The 24,258-nt window shown below is 41.3% G+C and overlaps 1 protein-coding gene across 1 annotated transcript in view; it reads left to right on the forward strand.

Moving 5' to 3' along the window:
- cacng3b (calcium channel, voltage-dependent, gamma subunit 3b) overlaps nt 1-24,258 on the forward strand; it is a 46,532-nt gene that overhangs the window by 11,817 nt on the left and 10,457 nt on the right. Inside the window, exon 2 of the mRNA XM_056240653.1 lies at nt 20,606-20,689. Within this exon, the coding sequence (XP_056096628.1) occupies nt 20,606-20,689 (84 nt within the window). The remainder of the gene's footprint in view (nt 1-20,605; nt 20,690-24,258) is intronic.

Raw genomic sequence — 24,258 nt, forward strand, 5'->3', positions numbered from 1 at the left:
TGCATCAAGGAGGATAGATTATATTTATATGTGATGTTATTTGAAAGCCATTTACTAAGGAGCAAGATATAGTTTTTATGGATGTCGTCAGGTCCTCTTATGACCCCAAACACTTTCTTTTGGAAACTTGCCCACTGTATACTGTACATAAACATGCGCACACATTCACAGTGACCTGCCAGAGATACTAAGTGGCTCACATTATCTTGAGATGGAAATGCCAAGGCTAGGATGGATTTCGTATTGGTTATGGTGAAAGGGGAGCGTGGAATAAAGTAAGAGACTGTATTATATTGATGAGAGGGACAGGGTGCCAGGAGAAAGCAGGCCTGAAAAATCTGTTTGTGCAAACACTTTTCAATGAGTGTTGATTTAGGTGATAACAGGGCTTCTGAGAATGCGTTGCTGGCAATCTATCTTTGTGTGTGTGGCCCATTTGCTCTGCCACTAGTACTGTAACTTTGTTATCACTCACAAAGGAGAATGTCAAAGGCGAGGTGTTTAAATTCATTAATCAATATTTTTCACACTTTTTGCATAAATTGATAGACATAAATATATGCTGCTCACAAACACTTACTTGTATGATTGTTACTGTGTTCTAAGTATAAATACTTTTGCAGAGTATAGAGATGCTTGATATACTGTATGGGTTCCATAGAAATTATTAGAGATATTAGAGATTTTTTATGTAATTTATTGGTATCGGCCAATTTTGGATATTTTGGGCCAGATTTACTAAACAGGGCAAATTAGCACGAGAGCGAAATCCCATAAAAGCGCTGATGGAAGTGGACATTTCTGCAGTGATTTACTGACGATGCGTAAATTAAAGAACACAGACGAGGCTGGATCATTTACATAATGATCAACGTAATCTACAAAGAGCAGCGCAAATTACTGTCTGGTTTAAGACATGCATTTTTTGGACAGTAAATAATGGAGCAAATACCAGTAAATTGACTTGCGCAAACCTTAGTAAATCACCTTACATGATTCATTTAAATGCTCTCCACCCAGAAATTTTGCATCTGAAAGGGAAACTCTTACAAATGCATATGCAATAAGGTCAGCCGCAAAAATAACCCTGTCCACGCCTTTTCAGTGCTAATTTTTCACTGCTTGTCTTTAGTAAATCCTGACTAGTAAATCCCGACACTTATTGTGTAAATTATCTGCTTGCATCCAATCAACAACCGATAGATAGAACCAAGTCCCCTCCATACATTTTGTTTCTTTTTCGATAATCCAATTCACTCAGATGTACATCAAAATACGAAAGAAAAGATCTGTCGCTACTTCCGTGTCATGACGAAATTGACATTAAAACACTAGGTCTACGACAAAAGTAAAAGAATAAAATCTACATGAAAGGCATTTGTGAAAAGTTTCCATGATAGTTTTTATGCGAATATAGAAAAACGAAGTTAAAATATGTTTCTAGTTTGACGATCTAGTATGAAAAAAGAAAATACCCCTGGGACATAAAGGTGCCAGTAGTTGAAAAAACACTGCATGCATGCCCACACAACTGTTATATCTAAATGCTTAGCTTTATCTGACACTCATAACAATAGGTCCGGCATTCCCAAGATCCTTTGCGGTGTCAAACACAGACTTTCACTCTCCTTGGGCAAACATTGATTGTGTTGGCCTCTGGGGTGTTTCTCTTAATGTACTTAGGGCTCAATAGTCTCGCTATAGCTCTTCAAAGTAGCAACCACACCGGCCCGTCCGCACAAGTCACCGAGAAAATTATTGTGGCTTTGGCAATGAGTAAGTGTCTTCAATATCTGCAGCATGTCCACCTGCGGGGGTTCATAAGCTCACCGCCGAACAATAGTTATGGCTGTGTCCCTGTTTTTATGAGCTATCCGTCTTGTGTTTCTGCGATCTCCTGGAGTATTGTGATTAGGAAGCCTGCTGAAAAAGCCGTGTTCCTCCCCTATGTTATTAAGTGCCGTTATCTCCCTTAAGCCCCGGTTGTTTACTCACTTGCATTCACTCATGTGGAACAGTTTTTGGCACATTGCATGTAGATGTCCAGCACTATTCCCGAGCTTTTGTATGTTACGTATTTTATTAGGGATAATAAGAAAGCAAAGGGATCAGGGAGGGATAGAACTGAATATTGATGTGTATGTGTGTGTCGACTGCACCTCTGCGTGAATACGGGCAGCGCTGCTAGAGTGTGAACAAGCCAAATAAGTCCATTAAACTCGATGTTGGCCCGCGCCTGAGGAGACCCCTCTGTGGAGAATGGGCTGGCTGGAACCTTTGGCTGGCTTGCACAGGCAGCTTCTTCCTTTTCATGGAAAACTAAATCAAGCACAGTGGCTCTGAAGAATAGCCATGAGATGAAGACCATTCGATGTGTGCCAGAAAAAAAAATGTGCTTTCACAGCATCTGAATTGGCTGCTGTCGGATTCACATGCATGTACCAGCTGGCTTCTCTTACAAAAAATAAGTAAACTTATTTTTACTACTGTATACTTATTAGTATACTTAGTATACTTACTATTACTAGCCTATACTGTTTAGTAAGTTAGTTACTTTAAGTGTAACAGTAGTAAACTAAGTCCACAATTAAGTTTTTCATTTGTGTTGCAACTATACTATAAATGGACTTATAGGTATACTGATAGTTTACTAATCAAATATTTGTAGCACATATTTTAGTTTATGAAAGTACACTTTGAAGTGTACTCTCGGTAAACTAGTTTAGTAGTTTTATACTGCAAGTATACTTGTAAGTTTTCTTTAAGTGAAGATAACGTCAAATTGATAGTTTATTATTTATATATTATTTTTGCACTTTAAGTATACTGCTATGTTCCTAAATAGGTATCCTATTTAGATGTTTAATGTTTGATGATCGCTTTATTTTACATTTTCTTAAGCAATCTTCTATTACATGTTTCTACTTCTTCTTTTGTTGCAAAGATTCTGTACTATTTCAGAAGATGCATAATAGCGCCCTCTACCGTATAACAGTGAAAACATGGATAGCCGGGAAAATTCAGTCAATCGCGGGGAACGAGTAAATAAATTACAAGTAAATTCCTATGTACACTACCAGTGGCTAGTCTACACAAAAAATTTGATATTCAGAATTAGGAACAAATCTGTTTTCTTTATAAATTAATATTTTCAAATTTAATTTTATAAGACAGTATGTAAAACTTTGTGAAAAAAGTCATTAGTAGGCTACTCAATCAAAAGAGTAAACACTACAAACCAAGTATACTTTGAATACCTAATTATACTTTTAAGTGTATCTCGATCAAAAGATTAAGTACAAGTATAGACCAAATATACTTAGACTTTTCTGTCAGTATACTTAAAGGGATAGTTCACCCCAAAATGAAAATTCTGTCATTAATTACTCACCCTCATGTTGTTCCAACCCGTAAGAGTTCCGTTCATCTTCGGAACACAAATTAAAGGTGCAGTGTGTATTTTTTAGCGACATCTAGCAGTTCGGTTGCGAGTTGCACTAATGGCTCAGCCCACTGCTCACCCCTCCCTTTCGAAGAAGCTACGGTGGCTAAAACGGGACAAACATATCGTCGTCTGAGACAGCAGAGAATAGCCAGAGTAAGCCAAGAGTGTGTAACATTGTCACTGTTTCTGTACCACAGTCCATTATAAACCACATCATGGATAAAGTTTACAAAGCCATAGTCAGGTGAGGATCAAGGGTCTTAATATATAATATAATAATAGTAATATCAGCTGATTGTCTCACAAACGCAACCAGCCCATTTCTCCCCACATAGCACAGCCATACAGCGAGGGAGAAGAACCACATGAAACAATGCAACTATACATTTTTTTCTAACAGGGTAGTAAAAGTTTAGCTGGCTAAATATGAGCTGTTACTGTGGCTGAGCTGGTTAAAGCGTAAAGCCTTGTTTAAACTCGATGCGTCCGCATGAGCCCAAAGGTGCGGGCGGCAAAAATGACATGATTGTAACAGCGCGCGCGCCTCCGCATCCCCTAGACACCATTTACTACACACAATAGGCTTTTTTTTCTCTGATTTTGAAAACTCTTCGCGATCGACTTAAAATGCTTCCAAGATCGACGGGTTGGTGACTCCTGTAACGTTACTGTTATACGGTCAATGACAAGAGTACTAATCAGCTGTCTCACGAACGTAACCAGCACATTTATCCCCACATAGCAAAGCCATAACACAGCGAGGGAGAAGAACTAAGTTACATGAAACAATCCAACTACATATTTTACACCACTGACAAGGGAAAAGTCACTACTCACGGTGTTTATGGCTTCTAGCTTTCTGCTGCTTCTCTTTCAAGGTAGAGACGAAACGCGCTCTGTAGCGCTGTTTGTTCGCTGTCGGCTACGGTAGAAACATGACGTCACAATATGTCGACCTTCATAGAAGGGGGTGCCCGTGGTTATGTAGATATAAATGCCTCATTCTAAGGTATTAAAAACATTACGGTTTATTAAGTAAGTTCTTTATACACCACTGAAAACATAGTTATGGATGTCGTATTGCATTTCTGTTAATAGATACTCAAAATTTTTACACATTGCACCTTTAAGATATTTTTTATTAAATCTGAGAGCTGGCTCACTCCTCCGTAGGCTTCTAAGGGATTGAAACTTGGCGGCCCAGAAAAGTAATTTAGACATCGTTAAAATAGTCCAAGTGACTACAGTAGCTGAATCTTAAGTTTATCAAGCGACAAGAATACTTTTTGTGCGCAAAAAACAAACAAAAATAACGACTTTATTCAACTATTCATTTCCTTCTCTGTGGGCCTCGAGTTAGTTCACGTAGTGTAACAGCGCAGCGCTTCTGTATTGTACCGGACGTCACACGTAGGCTAACTAAAATTATCTTAATTTGTGTTCCGAAGATGAACGAAAGTCTTACGGGGTTGGAATACATTAGGGTGAGTAATTACTGACAGAATTTTCATTTTGGGGTGAACTATCCCTTTAAGTGCAATTTTAAGTACATTTGAGTACGCAAAAAGTAGACTGAAAGTATACTGTCTTATTTTTTTTTAGTTTAAAAGAAGTATACTAATAGCACACTTGAATAAACCTTTTTAAGTTTTGAGTCCTTCCCATACTTCCTGTAAACTTCAGCACTTCTCATCCCTCGGATCAGGCTCCGATGGTGTAGGGCAAACATTTATCGGCCGAACATACGGCCTTTTAGGATTAGCTCCCACACAAAATGTGTTCACTTTCATGGTTCTGCTGTCTTGTTTTGCACAGTAAGCCCAAATATTCATGAGTTCAGTCTTTGGCAACCAAAAGACAAGATGGTCTCATTGAATTACAAATAGGGAGCGCAGCCCACTTTAGATGAATACTGTCATTCCTCTGTCAAAGCACTTTGGCCTTTCTGGGGTGAGTTAGCAGTCTGCTACACAACAAACCGGCAGATTTCAGGCCAGGCTGTTTTTCATGTATAACTATTTGGGTCAGGTTTAGTTTTTTTTATGTTTTAGAAATATTTAAAGGAATAATTCACCCAATGACAAATTAATTTGTCATTTGTCTTTATTATGTGGAACACACACACACACACACACACACACACACACAAACATTTTGAAAAAATACAATGAAAGAGTGCCAGTATTGTTTTGGAGCCAACTGAATTTTATTGAAGGAACATTGTATGAGTTGAAACATACAGGTTAAAAAAAATATATTCTTTTTTTTTTGGGGGGGGGGGGGGGGGGGGGGGGAACTATAACTTTATGGTAAAAGTGAAAAGTCTGTCATTATTTACTTACCATGTCATTCCAAACCTGTATGATTTTTTTTCTGAAGATTGCAAAAGTAAATATATTTGATACATACACCACCGCAATTTTAAGAAATGAATATTTCTGTTCAGCAAGGATGCATTAATTTGATTGAAATTGAAATGAATGCTGTTCTTTTGAACTGAAAAAGGTATCACGGTTTACACAAAAATATCAAGCAGCACAACTGTTTTCAACATTGATAATAATAAGAAATCTTTCTTGAGCAGCAATTCATCATATTAGGATGCTTTTTGAAGGATCACGACACTAAAGACTGGAGTAATGATGCTGAAAATTCAGCATTGCATCACATGAATAAATTACATTTTAATATACATATTCAAATTTAAAACAGTACTTTTAAATTGCAATACCATTTCACAATACTGCTTTTCACAATATTGTTTTACTTCATTTTTTTAATTAAGACTTCTTTAAAAAAAATGTACAAAATTTCTACAATTTTGAAAAGTAGTTTATATGGTTGAATGGGTGATTTCTTTGTTATAGCATTGTAAAAATGGTAAAATGGTAAATGGACTGCATTTATATAGCGCTTTCACAGACACAATGGCCACCAAAGCGCTTTACATATTGCCTCACATTCACCCATTCACTCACTCATTCATACACCGACGGCTGTACAAATGGACATTTTTCTTCCTTTATTTTAATTATCAAAGAAACAAATAATGATATGATATATGATATGATATGATTTTGTCTTGGGAATTGCATTGCTAATCCACTTCTAAGGGGGCACTTACTTTGAATGGGCATGACACTTCTGAGGAAAGGAAGAGATATTGTCCTGGAGTGATGTAAACCTGAACACCTCAGTATCACTCACAGTCCCTGAGAGGCATTCAAGAGCCCCTGTGGTTCTAGAGAAAGTGGCTGCCTGTATCAGCTGCTGCACAACCCCTCTACCCGTCTTCTGAAGTGTGCTGTCGTTTGAAAAGACTCCATTTAATGGAAAAGACCAAAGTAGCGGACTTAAATAAACAAGAATAGTTATTGGGCCCTGCTGAGACAACAGTAATAAGCAGCTAACTGCAGCCGAGTGTGCGGGCGAGCGGGGCAATCGACGCCACAAGTGGAAGAAGATTACCTCTTGTACAGTCTTTCAGTCCCGTCCCAGTTGTCTTAGACAGGCCACATTGCACATTTATTACCCCATTCTCCAGGAACATGATTTAACATGGACGCCCCATGTCTTCGCTTATCTCAGAGCTCAAATAAAGCGTTCCTTGCCTTGTTGTGTTTAGTTGAATTAGCGGGCTTGTAAGTGAGCTTCTCGTGTTGGTAGGAATATTATTGTGCAAAGATATTGTGCCCTGTGGAGGATCATTAAAACCATGGCTAATAAATGTGGATGACTCACCGTGTCAAAACCATTAGGCCAATCAGTCTGTCTGCAAGCTGGGCCTTAATTTTCAGACCCTACCTGCAAAATTAAATCCACACAGGTCATTAAAAGCAGCAGAAAGGAGCAGTGCTGTCGCAGTGATTACAGTCACTCTCTGACTGGCACAAGCCATTTCTAGCTCAATAATCCAGATCTTCATTTTAATGATCTCCAATTGAAATCCCAAAGTTCATCTTTCATTCTGTGCCTATTTTCAGTGGTTGTGAATTTAATTTGATGTGTGAAGTGTGTACTGAATGTGGCGCAAAAAAATGTCAAAAACATCAAAAACAACAATTAGAGAGCAGGGTAGACCATGACAGGGAATGTGATTTCACCACGTACAACATGTTCCTGGATCAACACCTTTGTTGATCCTGGAACAACATTCCAATCAACCAATCAGATTTGAGGGAAAGTCTCCGTTTATGTCAGGTTTAGGCTTATAAGGTTAGGTGCTTCTGCACCAGTGTTATTCACCATATAATTTCCCTCTGATTTGAAGGGTAACTCATAGGGTTAGGTTTAGGAGATAGGATTAGGACAACATTTTCGGGCAGGAATATTGTTCCAGGATCAACAAAATATGTTGATCCAGGAACATGTCTTACTTGGCACCGTGACCAGTATATATGCCACAGCAATCAATATATAACAAATATATATGACATTTTAAAGATGGTAAATAACACATGCATAACAATTGGTACAATGAATTGTATATTTATTTAATGTAATGTTTACAAAATTAGAAACTTGGAATTAAATGTTTATTAGCTATTCAAAGACTTGTTCAAATTATAGAAATGCGTATTTGCTGAATGGCAACGATATTTAAAAGAGAATTTGCCTTTCTACTACTATTAAACACTCTAATCCTTCTCCATATAGCCTACCATTTACTTTCTTTGTTTAACAGTTCTATCATATCATTTTTAATAAATGAGAATGGGAGCTACTGTGCATCTGCGTTCAGACAAAATAAAACTCTTCCGCTTCTATGGAAGTAAAATAATGCCAAATGTTTTTGAAACAAAAAAGCCTGTTGAATTGCACTACTTGGAAAAAATAGGCATTGCATTAACTATGCTTGCATTTTTCAGCATTGTATTTTTAGGGCTTGCATTTTTATGGGCTGAAATTCAGCATGGTTGAATATTTAAACTGTGAATATTTCAATTCAAAACATTTCAAACACATTTTCATTATTATAAATTCAATAATCCATATTCACCTTTATATTTCACTTCCAAAATATTCAAACTGTTTAAAAATACAACCTATAACATTCAACAGGCAATTTTCGGTCCATTTTATTTCGCTTGGCAAATTCGTTTCCACAAATTCAGTGGTTCAAATTCGACAGTAAATTAAATGTTGACATCCAGGAACTGCAGGAAAAGCAGTAGATTACCGAGCATGCTCTCCATCTGCTGTTAGTCAATCTCAACAGCAGGGGGTGCAAGCGGGTGTTGTTGACGAAGACCAGAGCAACAGTTAAAGCAAGCCAATCATTCATAAAAACTCTTTTTTTTTTAAAGTGCGCTTATGTATTGGTATATTTTTACGAATTATTTGTGAATTTGTCTGTTCAAGTGCAAGAAGACGTGAAAGAGAGCTCAATTCAGTAGCTTATTTGCACGCTGTCTGAGACGCAGCTTTTTGGTTGCGTGCTTCGGATGTGTGCGCACACAAAACTTTTCACACATCACGCAAGTAACGAAGTGAGTTCCCTTTCGCATCTTCTTGCACTTGAATATTTAAGTTGGCAAGGCTTAAACTCTTGTGACGATGCAGCGCTGGCCTGTCAACTGTTCATATTTGTTTACGTTCATGTTCTCACAACATTGCGTTGTTAGAATTCATAAAAATATTACCGTCCAACTGGCGATTGACACAGTTTCATTTACTCGCCAATGCCGATTTTTACTGGCATTTGGCGCTTGGCGTTTGGCGCTTGTAAATTTTAGGTCCTGCTGCCTACCGCTTGAGACAGCCTTATAGTGGCCATTCACACAAAATGTGAAAAAAACATGAGACTCTTGAGTCATGTTTTTTAAAAGTTGAACTTGAGTGCCACGTTTTTGCTAGACGCGAGTGCAGCGGTCAAACATGTCTGTTTACATAGAAAAACAATGGAAAAGCAGCACAGTGTAATCCCAAAGGTCCAATTTTCTGTTTGAATGGCACATTAGTGTCCTAACTACGGTTGGGTTTGTACATATTTAACCCAACCATGGGTTGAAACAACTCAGCTTTTTTTAAAGTGTATAGTGCTTGAAATGCTGTCTAGATAGGTAGCTCACTACAGCATTTTACAGCTATAGTGTCTAATATTATTATAATATTCTTCGCATGTAACACACTAAAAAGAAAGGCTTTAAGATTGCCTCTAAAAATTGTCACTGTATTTGGCCATCATATTCCAGAAACAGGATGAAATCTTGCTTGACAGGAAATTTTATGGAAATGCTGACTTCTGACTTCTGCTCCGTTGCTCTGTTCAGCACAAATGAAGTCTTTACACTTTGACTGTAAGTTCCCTTTAAGCTGAGGGTGAATGCATAGGCAAATTAAGCTGAGCATGTATTTCTCTGAAGTGTGACTAACCGTGTGTCACTCAGAGCGAGGTAGGCTCGTGTGCTATCAGAGGAGCTCCAGTGGCAGAGCTCTTCACTGCGCCCACAGCCAACCACCCCTGGCCACACAGGACCAGCGGACGAGAGCGGCGATGCAGAGCAACACAAAAGCACCTTTTCATTAATTTCCCCTTTCTCTTTTTCCTTTTATAAAAGTGTCGCTTTATCTGTTTAGAGGTGCACTGAATGGGCCAGAGAGCTGCACTGGCTACACAATCCAAGAGGAGGAAGGGAAGAAGGGAGGGCTGCGTGGAAAATGTCTCCATCAGTTCCTTAATCTTTCTGGTCTCGTTCAACAAAGCTGTCACCTTTGAAGAGATCTCTGTTGAATTATTCAAACTGGAGGTGTGTCAGTGCGGCGACAGCCCCTAACCCACAGGACTCGCCGCTCTTTTCAACTTCTCTCCGATGCGGAGACCCAGAGGCTTGAATCAACACAACTGGATGAGTTGTTTTCTAATCCGCACAAGGGTAGCCTTTAATTGAAAACATGTCTCTGGTGATTTTACCTCGATATTGACTGTAAACTACTTGCTTTCCCCCTTCTCTCTCTCAATGTCTCTATTGAGCACGAGCACTCCATCAGCTTAAAGTGTGAAACAGAGACTCAGATGTGACTAATTGTTTTAAGAGGGTCCTGAGACAAAAGGGTCAATGAGACCTCAAAGTAGTGATGAAGACAAATCTGTCCACCTGCATACAACAATGCAGGGAAAAAGATCATCTGTGCATGTGTGTGTGTGTGTGTGTGTGTGTGTGTGTGTGTGTGTGTGTGTGTGTGTGTGTGTGTGTGTGTGTGTGTGTGTGTGTGTGTGTGTGTGTGTGTGTGTGTGTGTGTGTGTGTGTGTGTGTGTGTGTGTGTGTGTGTGTGTGTGTGTGTGTGTGTGTGTGTGTGTGTGTTACGGAAACAATGTTCGAATTTCCTAATCAGATTATTCTGAATCATTGCATTGTCAGCATAGTAACCAAATTAGGACTTTTAATTCCAATACAAAAGATTCCTTGCAGGCGTTTTTCCAGGGGACCCTTTCAGCTAATAGCATCAGTGTTCTTTTTATTTATTCACAGGCTGTTTGTAATGATAGTAAACACAGAGATAAAAGCTAATGAAATACTTCCTTGCTAATGCATTCACCCGTCCTCTCTGACAGGTCTGCAACTGAAGTTGTGACAAACACGCAGTCATTCTGCAGGTTTTTATGTTTAATGGAGACAAAGAGTAGGGCTCTAAATCTGAGTGATTGTAGGTAAAAGCAGATGCTGGGTCTTATGATGCTTTTAGTGCCGCTGTAATCCATCGCAGCTCATTGGAGGATGGAGACACCTGATTGTACTTCACACTACGCTAGACACATAAGTGTAGACGCAGGCACTGGACATGTAATTTATTGAAATATGATCTGAGATGACTGTCTTTCAGTTGACATTCCAATAGCCATAGTGCTAGAAACTACTGTTTATATGTGTGTATGTCTGCACCTAATTAATCAAATTTTGGGGACAAATTTGTACCCAGAAGTGAACTAACTCGGACAAAACCTCCTTTTGTAAAAACTTTTATTTTTTATTTTATTTTAAATTTTAAAAGTTTTTTATTGTAATTTTTTTTTTAGGTTTTATGTTCTGTTCTGTTCTCGGTTATGGTTAGGTTATAGTAACTATTTGTAGTAATTTCTTTTTTTCTGCTGAACAAAAGAAGATATTTTGAAGAATATAAGTAATGAAACAGTTAATGGGCCCATCAACTGTTTGATTATTGACATTCTTCAAAATATCTTCTTTTGTGTTCAGCAGAAGAAAGAAATTCATATAGGTTTGGAATAATTTGAGGGTGAGTAAATTTTCATTTTTTGGTGAACTATACCTTTAAGGGAGCATCGATGCTCCCTGGTTTTCACAGTGCATTGTGGGATTTTTTATGGAGCGAAAGTTTCAGTCCACTGGAAGGATTCCCATGGCACCCTCCATTTAAGCAGCTAGGTAAATGTGTAAGTGTGTGTGTGTGTGTTTAGACAGGCTATTTTAAAATGGCTTTGAATGTGGCTCATCTTGACAGCTAAAACCATTTTTTATGTATAATGTTAAGGGGTAAATCTCACAAAGAAATACCTGGATCATCTTTTGCTTGAAAATCAAAAGAAAAAATATACAAATATAGAAAATTAGTTATATTTTTAGGATCAGGTAGGACTTGTTGCATTGTCATATTATTTTATTGACTTTTTTGGTTGTTGTTGTTGTTGTTTTTCATTTCCTCCCGAAAAGTGATCACTATAATGCCAATTTTTCATGAAATTTTATTTATTTATTTGGATGGATGGATACTGAGAAACTGCCAGGGTTATGTTTAGTTATGTTTCGTTTCATTGTGTTGGTTGTTTCGGTTTTCCTGATCCCGTTTGCCTGTGTTCTTGTTCATTGTTAGTTTTCATGGTTCCTGATTAAGTTACGCACCTGTTTCTAGTTTTGTTAATTATCTAATTCTATGTAAGTAAGCCCTGAGTTTTATCTGTTTAGTGTTTCGTCGTCAGTGTTAGATGTGTATTTGCCTTGGTTATTTCTCGTGTATTCTCATGATTCATTAAAGAGAACTTTATATTAATTCTGCTTCGTGCCTAGTACTACTATAACGTGACAGAACGACGAACCACAAAATGGATAAAGCAGCACCATTCATTGCTCTCGCTCATGAAGGACTTTCCTTGTTGAATTATTCTGCCCGGTTTAATGTGTTGGTACAGCACTCCATTCTGGACGATGCCATGCTAAAATCGATTTATTGGATGGGAGCAAACTATTATAACCAAATGGAGCTGCCAGAATTGGATGACCTAACATGGCAAGAAGCCATTCTTCGATGCCTGGAACATTTCTAACCATTGTTGATGTCTTTGCCCATACGTCCAGAGCCCAACCTGCTTTAGGTTCCTCCTTTAATGTAATTCACAGACGAAACACCAGAGGCCACGGCAGACACAGAGGCCGAGCCTGCCACGATGCCATCGCCAGAGCGGACGCCTGAGCCTTTCATCTCCCCGAAGGCTAAGTCCAACGAAGAGTCTGGCCAGTTGCATGAGCCGGCAACATCGTTCGCCCCTGTGGTTGTGCTTGTAGAGTATTAGGGCATGGAGGGAAGCCCAACCCACACACCAGCCGCTGAGGGTGAGCTGCATCTGGCATCTGCACTGTGAAATATTTTGTGGAATTGGAAGAGGTTATTCCCCAAAGTCTCCTGTCGCCGCTGGTCCCGCCCAGCTCCAATTCTCCTGCATCTCCGCTGGTCCCGTCCAACTTCAAGTATCCATCTTCTCTGCTGGACCTGCCCGGAATTAAGTCTCCTGCGTCGCTGGTCCATCTCCCTCGTGATGATCCCACCCAGCCTCCCTCTCCCCCCTCTTCTACCGAAGCCAGACAGTTCCTAAACCCTGCCTCCACTGGCTCCTTTCAGTTCCTTGGCTCCACCTCTGTTTGCTCCAGTCTGCTGCACGGATCTGTCTCTGGTCTTTCGGTCTCCAGCTCTGCCTTGGCAAGTGGATCCTCTGGCTCCTCCTTGGGCTGCCGAGCCCATATTTCCACCTCAGCCCATTGACTCCACCTTGGCTTCTCCCTCCCTCAGCTTCACCAGGGACCATCGTCCTTACAGCTCCACTGGGCTCCCTCGTCCATCCGGCTCTGCCTCGGTCAGTCGTCGATCTGCCTGCGCCTTGACTCCGGACCTTCAGCTGTGCTTTGTACCTCCACCCCTTCGGCTCCATCGGGCTCCGCCTTCCCTCCGGTTTTCCCTTGGTCCTCGGCCCCACTGGCTGCACCTCAGTTCTCCCGCACCCTGTCTCCACCTCGGCCGCTCATCACCGCGGCTCTTCTTTGGCCTCCAGGACCTAAAGTGTCGCCTGCTCTCTGTGTCTTCTCGGCTCCGTCTGGGTCTCCAACTATCCTGGCTCCACCACTGGTGGCCATGGGCCTTCGTCCTGGTGGTGCTCCGGGGTCATTATCTGGTTCCTCCCTCCATCATCTCCTCCCTGGCTCCTTCCCTCATTCCCGTCTCCTCATTGGTGTTTCCCTTTGCCAGCTAGTTTGATCTAGTTCTGTGTAAATAAGCCCTTTTTCATATACGAGTTTTCTCTTTTCAGTGTTTTTAATTTGTTAGATGTGTAATTGCCTTGGTTATTTATCCTGCGTATTCTCCTGATTTATTAAAAATAACTTTGTATTATTTCTGCTTCATGCCTTATAGTACTGTAACGTGACAGAAATGGGGAGTTTTTTTATAATATATTTTATTTTTATAATATATAGTATAGTATTGATGAATTTCTGTCAACATTAAAAAAAATACATTATATAAAATAATATATACTGTTACCATTATATACAATTGCTCATATAGTGATATGGCTGTTTTGATATAAGCTGTGTTTATAAAGTGCCATAAAAACAATTCGTAATTATTTATAATTCTTTAACATTGTACGTTGCAAGCTCTATGTGAAGACAAGGATTGATCAATGATCATTGACGTGTTTTATACCACAATTTTCACAATTTTTAAAATTCAAATAATTTAATATCTGAGGACTCAAATCATGTTAAAGGCCTTCCCACTTAAAGCATAAATACGTCACATCACAGCAGTCACAGTCACCATGACAATAACCATCCCTCTCTCAGAGCCCTTATCGCCTACTCTTTTTCTGTTCTCCCTCCATCTCTGTGTTATGAGCAGGCGATGTTTGTGTGCCTGTGTCTGTGTGTTCGAGGGAGTGAATAGAGCTGAATGGCTTTGAATGGCCAGTCTGTCAGGTCACCTGTAGACAGTGATGGTGGGAGAGGGCTGCGGGCTGAGCCAGAGGGCATTTCTGAAGAAGCCCGAGTGCCCTGATTCACTCTGAATCATTGAAAGCCCTCACCATGCACCACAGAGACCTGTTCTGTCTCTTTCTCAAACAAAATGGCTAAAAGGATTCCATTGACACACAAACACACATGCAGACCCATGGAAAATAAAATCCTGAAGTTGGTCTATGCAGATTCTTTGGGTGCTGCATGTTCAATATTAATTCAGAGTTGTAAACACATGTTCTTATTCAAAATGGTAGTTGATCAATATGGGTTCTCTTTCTAACATTCGTTTGGTATCTCACTATGGGAACGCCTCTGGGTGTGACCGATCGCGGAAGCACCAATTACACCACGTCTGCCAACCATGGCAGACCAATCGCTGCAGCGATCAGGGAGTCCTGGCTCCCTGTGTATAAACCGCAGCTACCTGCGGTTTCGTCATTCTCGCTCTCTTCCCCGTGGAAGATTTCGGAAGCTGTCCTCAACAGACTTTGGGAACTATTTGCTTAACAGTTTTCTGACGGAGTCGATAGGTAACGGGCGGAGTATGGGCTTAGCAGTTGTGGGAGATAGATCGCTGTGGCTAGGTCTGTCAGGGCTCTCTGAAAAAGAGAAAGCAGAGTTTCTGGATGCCCCTATAGATCCAAAAGCCATGTTTGGCGCGACGGTAACAGCGATGCGGCAGCAGTGTGACCTGCGGAAGAGGGAGGGAGAAGCTTTCCAGGTCTGTCTCCCCAGAAAGCCGGCGGCTCGGCCTTATCACCCGAGTCGGCCGAATTTCAGACCGTCAGGGAGAGGAGGGCATTCCGCTCCGCTCCACCACAACAGCCGGGCAACGAGGCTCCACAGCCAAAGCCCGGTTTCGTTAGACCTAAACAGTCTTTCGTGGCCTCAGCAGTGAAACACCGATTGCCTGGCCCCCCAGGGGAATAAGAAGAGGTGGTCGACCTGATACGTCAGTTCGGCATCAGGAAGGGTTGGGAGACAGCACCCAGGGTTTCTCTGTCCCATCCGTTCTGAACGATTCCTCTCTCCCTCCCGTGGGGAAAAGGAGAAGGAATTCAGAGGTGAAATGTGTTTGTGTGGACAGTTCAGAGTCCAATGTGTGTGCACCTCTAGTAAGCAAAGACGGGAAGGGCCCACTCGCTGCTCAGGCAGTAAACTGGCGCGCATGCGAGAACCCAGTTCATCCCTGGGTATTAACCACCATAGAGAGGGGATACAGGCTTCAGTTCGCTGTAAAGCCTCCTCTGTTTAATGGAGTGGTAATTTCAGTGGCCAAAGGGGAAGCAGCTCTGGTTTTAGAGGAAGAAATAGCCTTTTTAATGAGAATGGGAGTGATAAGAGTGATTCCAACGGAAGAGAGCCACAAGGGTTTATACTCCCGTTATTTTGGGATTCCCAAGAGATGGGGAGGTCTCTATCCCATTCTGGATTCACGGGTCCTCAACAGACACCTCAGAAAGTACAAATTCAAAATGCTGTCTATCAGAACGTTGTGTCAAAATATTCGGCAAGGAGACTGGTTCACCTCGGTGGATCTCCAGGACGCATATTTTCACATAGATATGTTTCCTGCGCACAGGAAATATCTGAGGTTCGCCTATCAGGGCACAGCGTACGAGTATACGAGAATACCATTTGGCCTAGCTTTAGCCCCTCGGGTATTCAGCAAGTGTGTAGAAGGAGCCCTGACTCCGTTGAGGAGATTAGGGGTCAGGGTTTCATCATATCTGGACGATCTGCTCATCTGCGCGCCGTGCCTACGGCAGACAGAGAGCGATACACACACATTAGTGACGCATCTGGAGAGATTAGGTTTCAAAATAAACCAAACTAAGAGTTGTCTATCTCCGTCTCGGGAAATACTTGGGTCTCAGGTTGAATTCTGTGACGTTTCGAGCTTTCCTATCAGAGGATCGCATCAAAACTTTTCAAAGCTGCTTCTCCCTTTTTTTTAATGAGGGAGATCAGTCTCTTTCAGAATGTGTCTTCGGCTACTAGGACTGATGGCCTCAACTTTGTCCGTGGTTCCCCTAGGACTGTCGTGAATGAAGGATTTTCAGAACTGGACAGCGTCACAGGGCATTCGCCCAAAGAGCCGCCTCAGCCGCAGAGTGCACGTCTCACCAGAATGCACGACCGCTCTCTATTATTGGAGAGCCCCGTCTTTTCTCAGGACAGGATGCCCTCTGGGTCCTATAGTACTGAGAAAAGTGGTGACGAAGGATGCATCTCTCACAGGATGGGGCGCAGTGTTCGAGGGCAGAACAGTGAGAGGAGTTTGGTCTCCCGCACTGACAGAGAAGCACATACATTTTCTAGAGCTACTGACAGTGTTTCTAGCTCTGAGACATTTCGTGCATTTTCTCAAAAATCATCACGTATTGGTCAGGACAGACAATACAATGGTGATAGCCTACATAAATCGACAGGGAGGAGTGCGTTCTCACTCGCTTCACATGGTAGCGAAGAGACTGATTATGTGGAGCAGCAGGACCTTCCTGTCATTACGAGCAGCGCATGTCCCGGGGATAATGAACAGGGGAGCTTGGCTAAAGAGATGCGTCTTTAATCTAGTTTTAAACTGGGACAGGGAGTCTGAGCCTCGAAAAATATCAGGAAGGCCATTCCAGAATTTAGGAGCTAAATGTGAGAACGCCCTCCCTCCTTTAGTGGACTTAGATATCCTATGAGTGACCAGAAGCCTCGAAATTAGTTATCTTAATGAACGCGATAGATTGTAGGGCGATAGAAGGTCCATTAAATACACAGGAGCTAGACCATTTAGGGCTTTATAGGTCAGTAGGAATACTTTGTAATTGATACGGAACTTAATAGGTAACCAGTGTAGAGATGATAAAATTGATGTTATATGATCATATTTTCTTGACCTATGTCAAGACAATGACAATGTCCGCTGTTCTTCTCTATGGTCGGCGACGATGCACCATTTGGTGTGGATGCTCTAGCCCACGAGTGGCCAGACGTGTTACTGTACGCGTTCCCTCCGTTGAGATTGATCGAGCCGACACTACGGAGGGTTTGGGAGCGCAGACATGTGATGATTCTGATCGCGCCATACTGGCCGGGGAGACTGTGGGTTGCGGAGATTGCGCAACTGCTTTACGATCAGCCTTGGCCGTTACCAGCGTGTAGGGATCTCCTCTTACAAGCACGGGGGGAAATATTCCATCCCTCCCCTCAGAATCTAGCTCTCTGGGCCTGGCCCGTGAGAAATTGAATCTGAGCGCAGCCGGGCTACCTCCGAAGGTTATTGAGACAATTCAGAACGTGAGGGCTGCCTCGACTCGTTCTGTATATAATCTCAAATGGAGAGTTTTTGAGGAATGTGCTCTGTTTCGGACGTGCTGTGTTTTCTTCAGGACCTCCTGGATAAAGGCAGAGCTTTTTCCACGGTTAAGGTGTATCTGTCCACTATATCGGCATGTCATGTGGGTATTGATTTGGGTACTTTTGGCCAACACCCTCTAGTCTGTCGATTTATGAGAGGTGCACGTAGGCTACACCCAGTATCACAGCCGTTGGTCCCGCCATGGGATTTGTCTGTGGTCCTGAACGCGCTCTCTAAAGCCCCGTTCGAGCCCATTGATAGCATTGCCTTAAAGGTGCTCGCTTTAAAGACGGCTCTGTTACTTGCTCTTACAACAGCAAAAAGGGTGAGTGAACTACAGGCTTTATCAGTTCACCCTTTATGTATGAAGTTCGCTCCAGGTGATCAAAGAGCCAATTTTAGAACTATCCCGGCGTTCGTGCCCAAAGTGTATGATCACACGGATACAGTAAGAGCAGTGGACTTGCCAGCTTTTCATCCACCTCCTTTTTCTTCTCCAGAGGAGGAGAGGTTACACTGTTTATGTCCGGTTCGCACACTGTACATGTACGTGTACATTGCGTAAGAGCAACCAGCTGTTTGTCTCGTGGGCTGACTCTTACAAGGGAAATCTATCTCCCGTCAACGCCTTTCCCACTGGGTGGTAGAGGCTATCGTGTTATGTTACAATACCATGAATATAGAGCCCCCAGTAGCACTACGAGCGCATTCTACTAGGGGGATGTCTACATCCTGGGCTCTATTTAAGGTGATTTCTATTCAAGAAATTTGCGCGGCAGCCAGCTGGTCCTCTCCACACACATTTATTAGTTTCTATAGACTGGATGTTACAGAACCCTCTCTGGCCCACTCAGTTCTGGGAGTGAGTAGTCAGGTGGTATGAGGTGGTTTTAATAAAGGGGGCGTCTTTCCCCATATTATCCTGTTTTCACCGTCTGGGACTATTATTCAGTTATTATTTATATCCCTTGTTCTTCAGTCTGCTTCGTCAGCATATCAGCAATACGGGAGTTGTCTATATCCCATAGTGAGATACCGAACGAATGTTAGAAAGAGAACATTTGGTTAGTGATGTAACCCCAGTTCTCTGATAACATGAAGTGAGGTATCTCACAACATTGCCCCCCTTGCCTATTCGCACGGAGAAGAGATATGCGGAGAATGACGAAATGGCAGGTAGCTGCGGGTTTATATACAGGGAGCCGGGACTCCCTGATCGCTGCAGCGATTGGTCTGCCATGGTTGGCAGACGTGGTGTAATTGGTGCTTCCGCGATCGGTCACGCCCAGAGGCGTTCCCATAGTGAGATACCTCACTTCATGTTATCAGAGAACCAACCGGGGTTACGTCAGTAACCTAACATTTTTCACTGGCTGATTCGTTTATGGTCTGAGATGCCAATGCCATTTTAATATTTCTAAAAAATACTTAACATTTGGTTGTTCCAGTTGATACTTTATTCTGACATTTTTTGTACTTTTTTGTATTTTCAGTTTCAATAAAATTGTATATTTAATATATTTTAATATATTTTATGTATTAATTATTGTTTATTCATTATATTAATATATTAAATATTCAATAATTTTGTCATATGTCATTTTATGTATTTCCAAGCTAAAAGATTGGTGATAATGGTGATATTTGTAGACACTAATAAAAATACACTCCTGACGATTGATTATTTAGATTTATTTTTTTGACAGTGTGTTTTTGCTGTGATCAAATTGAGTCTTAATAGAAATGGATACCAGTTTACATATTCGAGAATTACATAATAGTTTTATGATAAAACAGAGGGTTATATTTCAGTAATATCTTTCAGATGGGTTTTGATTCGGTCCAAGGAGCAAATCAAAATAATTTGAATGGAAGAGGTTGGTTTTATTTTAATTGATGTAAACCATTGGGGATCTCTGGAACCCCCATACACCCCCAGTCCCCCCCTCCCCCAACATAAAATAGGTGTTAAATAGGTGTCTTTGAATTAATCCATTTTAACAGTTACTTTGTGTTTTAACAATACTGTGCATTGATATTAGCTACAGAGAAGTTGATGCATCAGTATTGCTTAAAAGGGTAACATTTCAAACACAAACCGAGTGTTTGAGCTGTGTACTCCTCCTTTAATGCAGAGGAGAATGTGACAGCGTGTGTCAGAATGGTTTCCCCCTACATAGGGCGCATGTATTTGGTACGATAAACCTCTTCATTAGCTGGTCACATGTTACGCCCGAGGGCAGAAACGTTATTTTTGTTCATTTGTCATCTTGAGCGCACAGCCGAGTGAACGGGTTGTCAGTGAATGCACAAGAAGGCATGCATACATGCACATACACACACATATACATAGCAAGCAGCTTACTAGGACTGTGTTCATTGACCTGATAAATGCATAAGAAAATACAGCAAAATAAACACACCAAGACACATTTACACAAAAAAATGGACTCCTGGGCTGTGTGTATTTGTATGCACTCCAACACATGCATGCAAAAAAATAGACTAATGGTATTTTACTCTCTCTCTCTCTCCTCTGCTCTCTGTTCTTCATGGCTGCAGGAACATTTCGAGGTGTCTGTAAGAAGATTGACCACTTTCCGGAGGATGCAGATTATGAGCAGGATGCAGCAGAGTATTTACTACGTAAGTCTGTCAAAACACCACACATCAGGGGCGTTTTCTCTGATGAGGCAAGACAGCTCTTCAAAATAAATTAGATGAGAAAAGAATCGACTACAAAACAAACATATATTTTATGACCTCAAATACTGTGTAAATCGCTCATTTTTATGAAGTAACACTGTCCAACTGGGAGGCAACCTCTCTTTAAGCTATGTTTGGGTCTGAGATCCTATTGTGACATAAATGTGAGGGCCAGGGAATGGTATAATACAGGCGAAAAGTCATTGGAGGAGACATAGTACCTCCATGCCACTGTGATTGGCTGATTGTGTAGTGGGTGTGATAATGCCTACCTATCATGGTCCACAAATTGCTTTAATGGGTCGGAATGCTAGTAATTAATTACAAACAACTCACCCACTCTGACATCATCACTGTTGGTCCCTCTGAATCAAAACAAACTAAAAATTACTTATTTGATTTTTAGCAAGCACTCTTTGAGGTGCACCTTCATGCCTGACACCATTTTATGAGAAGGTCTCTGTTAATAAAAATAATAATAGTAAAAATAATGATAATAGCTGAACAGTTAGTTGTAAAAAAACAAAAGATACACAAAATATGATTGTTACTGTATTTTTGGAGTTATCCTTTTTTAAGTTATTTATAAATGCATAAATGTTATTTATAATAAACAATGCATGTTGGTATTATTGAAAAGTGTAAATATACACTATTCAAAGGTTTGGGGTCAGTGACTTTTTTTATTTTTTTTTTATTAATACTTTAATTAAAAAATGATGCATTAAATTGACGGTAAAGACATTTATAATGCTACCAAATATTTTTATTTTAAATAAATGCTATTCTTTTGAAATCAGGGAATCTTGAAAAACAAGATAATAAAATGTATAATAATAAATGTTTCTCGAGCAGCAAATCATCATATTAGTGTGATTTCTGAAGGATCATGTGACACTGAAGACTGGAGTAATGATGCTGAAAATTCAGCTTTGACATCTCAGGAATAAATTACATTTTAAAATATATTACAATAGAAAATAGTTATTTCACAATATTACTGTTGTTTTGACCGAATAAATGCAGTCTTAGTGAGCATAAGAGACTTCTTTCAAAAACATTAAGAAATCTTTCTGACCACAAATTTTGAATGATAGTAATTTTGTACCATACAGCAAAATTGTAATATTGGTTGTGCATTGAATAAATGGTGCTCTCATAAACCATAAACATCAAATGACATATGAATTTATACTTGAATAAAAACTCCAACCCAGAGAGAGAACTTTCAGAAGTCCACCAAACACAGTCACATCTTTCTGTACGTTCACACCGCCGCCGACTTGAAGCTCTGACCGCCTTGTCAAGGACACTTGTTAAAAAGTACGGGGAAGCTTGTTGATGCTTTGGACACTTTGAACGCTCTGACGTTGCAGGGAGAATAGAAGTGTCACAACATGAAATGTAATAAACAGAAAAAAACAAGCAATACATTGAAGAAACCTTTTATAATGACAGCATTTTTATAACCGTTTTGGTCACATTTGGTCGGGAAAAAGAATAAAGAATAGTTATCTTTTATTATTATTATTATTTGCATTAGGCTATAAATGCAATTGGTCAAATCGGTGTCACCGTAAGCAAATGAATTGCATTCCTGCTTTAAAACGAGCGTTCGTAAATATTTCAAATAAAAGTTGCGCTCATGCGGTCACAAAGATGTTTGAAACAAAGATGTTGATCCAGGAACATGTGGTACTTGGTGAAATCACGTTCACCAAACGGCGTCATAGCTCATTATTATAAAGTTGAGCTTCTTTCAACTTTCTGATTGACGCTCAAAACGCTCAAAACGCCCAAAACGCGACGCCGGTGGATTTGACGCTCCTTTCAGCTGAGAAAAGTCAGCTTCCATTGAAAATGAATGACTTCCGGCCGCTTTGGAAGCTCAAGTCGGCGGCGGTGTGAACGTACAGTTATTCACACATCTTACTGTCTCACAATCACCCAGATCATATGCATAGAGAAGGGTCATATTGGTGAGATGGATTTTTCTTGTTTAGTCCTGCTAGGTTTCTTCAGTTTTTGCAATGACCTCCACACTTTTTACCATCGTATAGATTAGGTGCAGCATGTCTTGAAATTGCTTGGTGACTGAAGCCGAACAAAGCAGAAGCACGCATTCAAGCATGTCATGGTTTATGCTTAGTGATAAATCATGCTTACCCACAAGCCTTTACACTGTCATGGTCATTTGGTTGTACTATTTAAGTGACATCTTCTTTAACTGGCTCCCCTATGTAAATTCGTACATTTTCTTGGAATATGTTTCACGAGTTCACACTTACATCAATTAAACAGAGTAAAGATTATGCGTATTTGGCGTGCTGTCCGGGGGGAGGGCTCCGAGCTCGGAATTTTGCCCGAACCCAGAGTACTCCCCCCGTTGTTGTAAGAGTATTAGGACTATAAGTGAGGAGATGGGGTGGTGGAGGGATGCTGTTAAACTGTCAATGAACGGAGGTTAGTTTGCTGTATATATACACAGCGCTTAACTCGTTTATTAAGCACCACTCTTGTCTAATTAGGTTTGATTATCTGAATGTGCTCCACGTGTGTTTAATTAGGTTTAATTATCTGAACGTGCTCCTCCCGAACTTTGTTAATAAAACATCATTTCACGAGTTCACACTTACATCAATTAAACAGAGTAAAGATTATGCGTATTTGGCGTGCTGTCCGGGGGGAGGGCTCCGAGCTCGGAATTTTGCCCGAACCCAGAGTACTCCCCCAAAAGGCAAAAAGAGCAAAGGACAGCCGCCAGACCAAAGACCCCCCAAAACGCAGAGAATTTGGCGGGCTGGCGTTTTGAGAATAAGCCTGGTTGCTTGACCAGGAGGGCCTGCTGGCTCACGAACGGGGAGCAGTCGTAATTTGGAACAACAGTTGGGAGGGCTCGCACCGTTTCTCGACGGGAGCAGCTCACAGCGTCAGACAGGCGAGCTCTACCGGCCGATGAACAGCGTGATTTATGCCGCCTGACCAGGAGGGCCCGTGTTGCCTCTGGCGGGAGCAGCTCACTGCGCTGGGCGGACGGGCCCTACTGGTTGACAAGATTTGGGAATGCCCAACCAGGAGGGCCCATGTAGCTTCCGACGGGAGCAGCTCACAGCGTCGGGCTGATGGGCCCTACCGGCTGACGGTGGAGTGGCGCGTTTTTTGGAAGCCCGGACTGGAGATTTCTTGCTGTCCGCTGGGAAATCGATACCTGATGGATGGGAAAGAGAAAACATAGATGCATGCAAAGTCCGCTGGGAGACCAATGCTCGCTGGACAGAAAAAGAGAAAACATAGATGCATGCAAAGTCCGCTGGGAGACCAATGCTCGCTGGACAGAAAAAGAGGAAACAGATGCTTGCAATGTCCGCTGGGAGACCAATGCTCGCTGGACAGAATTATGCAATGTCCGCTGGGAGACCAATGCTCACTGGACAGAATTATGCAATGTCCGCTGGGAGACCAATGCTCGCTGGACAGAAAAGAGGAAACATAGATGCTTACAATGTCCG

This window comes from Rhinichthys klamathensis, unplaced genomic scaffold (genome assembly GCF_029890125.1).
Source record: "Rhinichthys klamathensis goyatoka isolate OS25496 unplaced genomic scaffold, OSU_Roscu_1.1 h1tg000605l_1, whole genome shotgun sequence".
In the NCBI taxonomy this organism is placed as follows: Eukaryota; Metazoa; Chordata; class Actinopteri; order Cypriniformes; family Leuciscidae; genus Rhinichthys; species Rhinichthys klamathensis.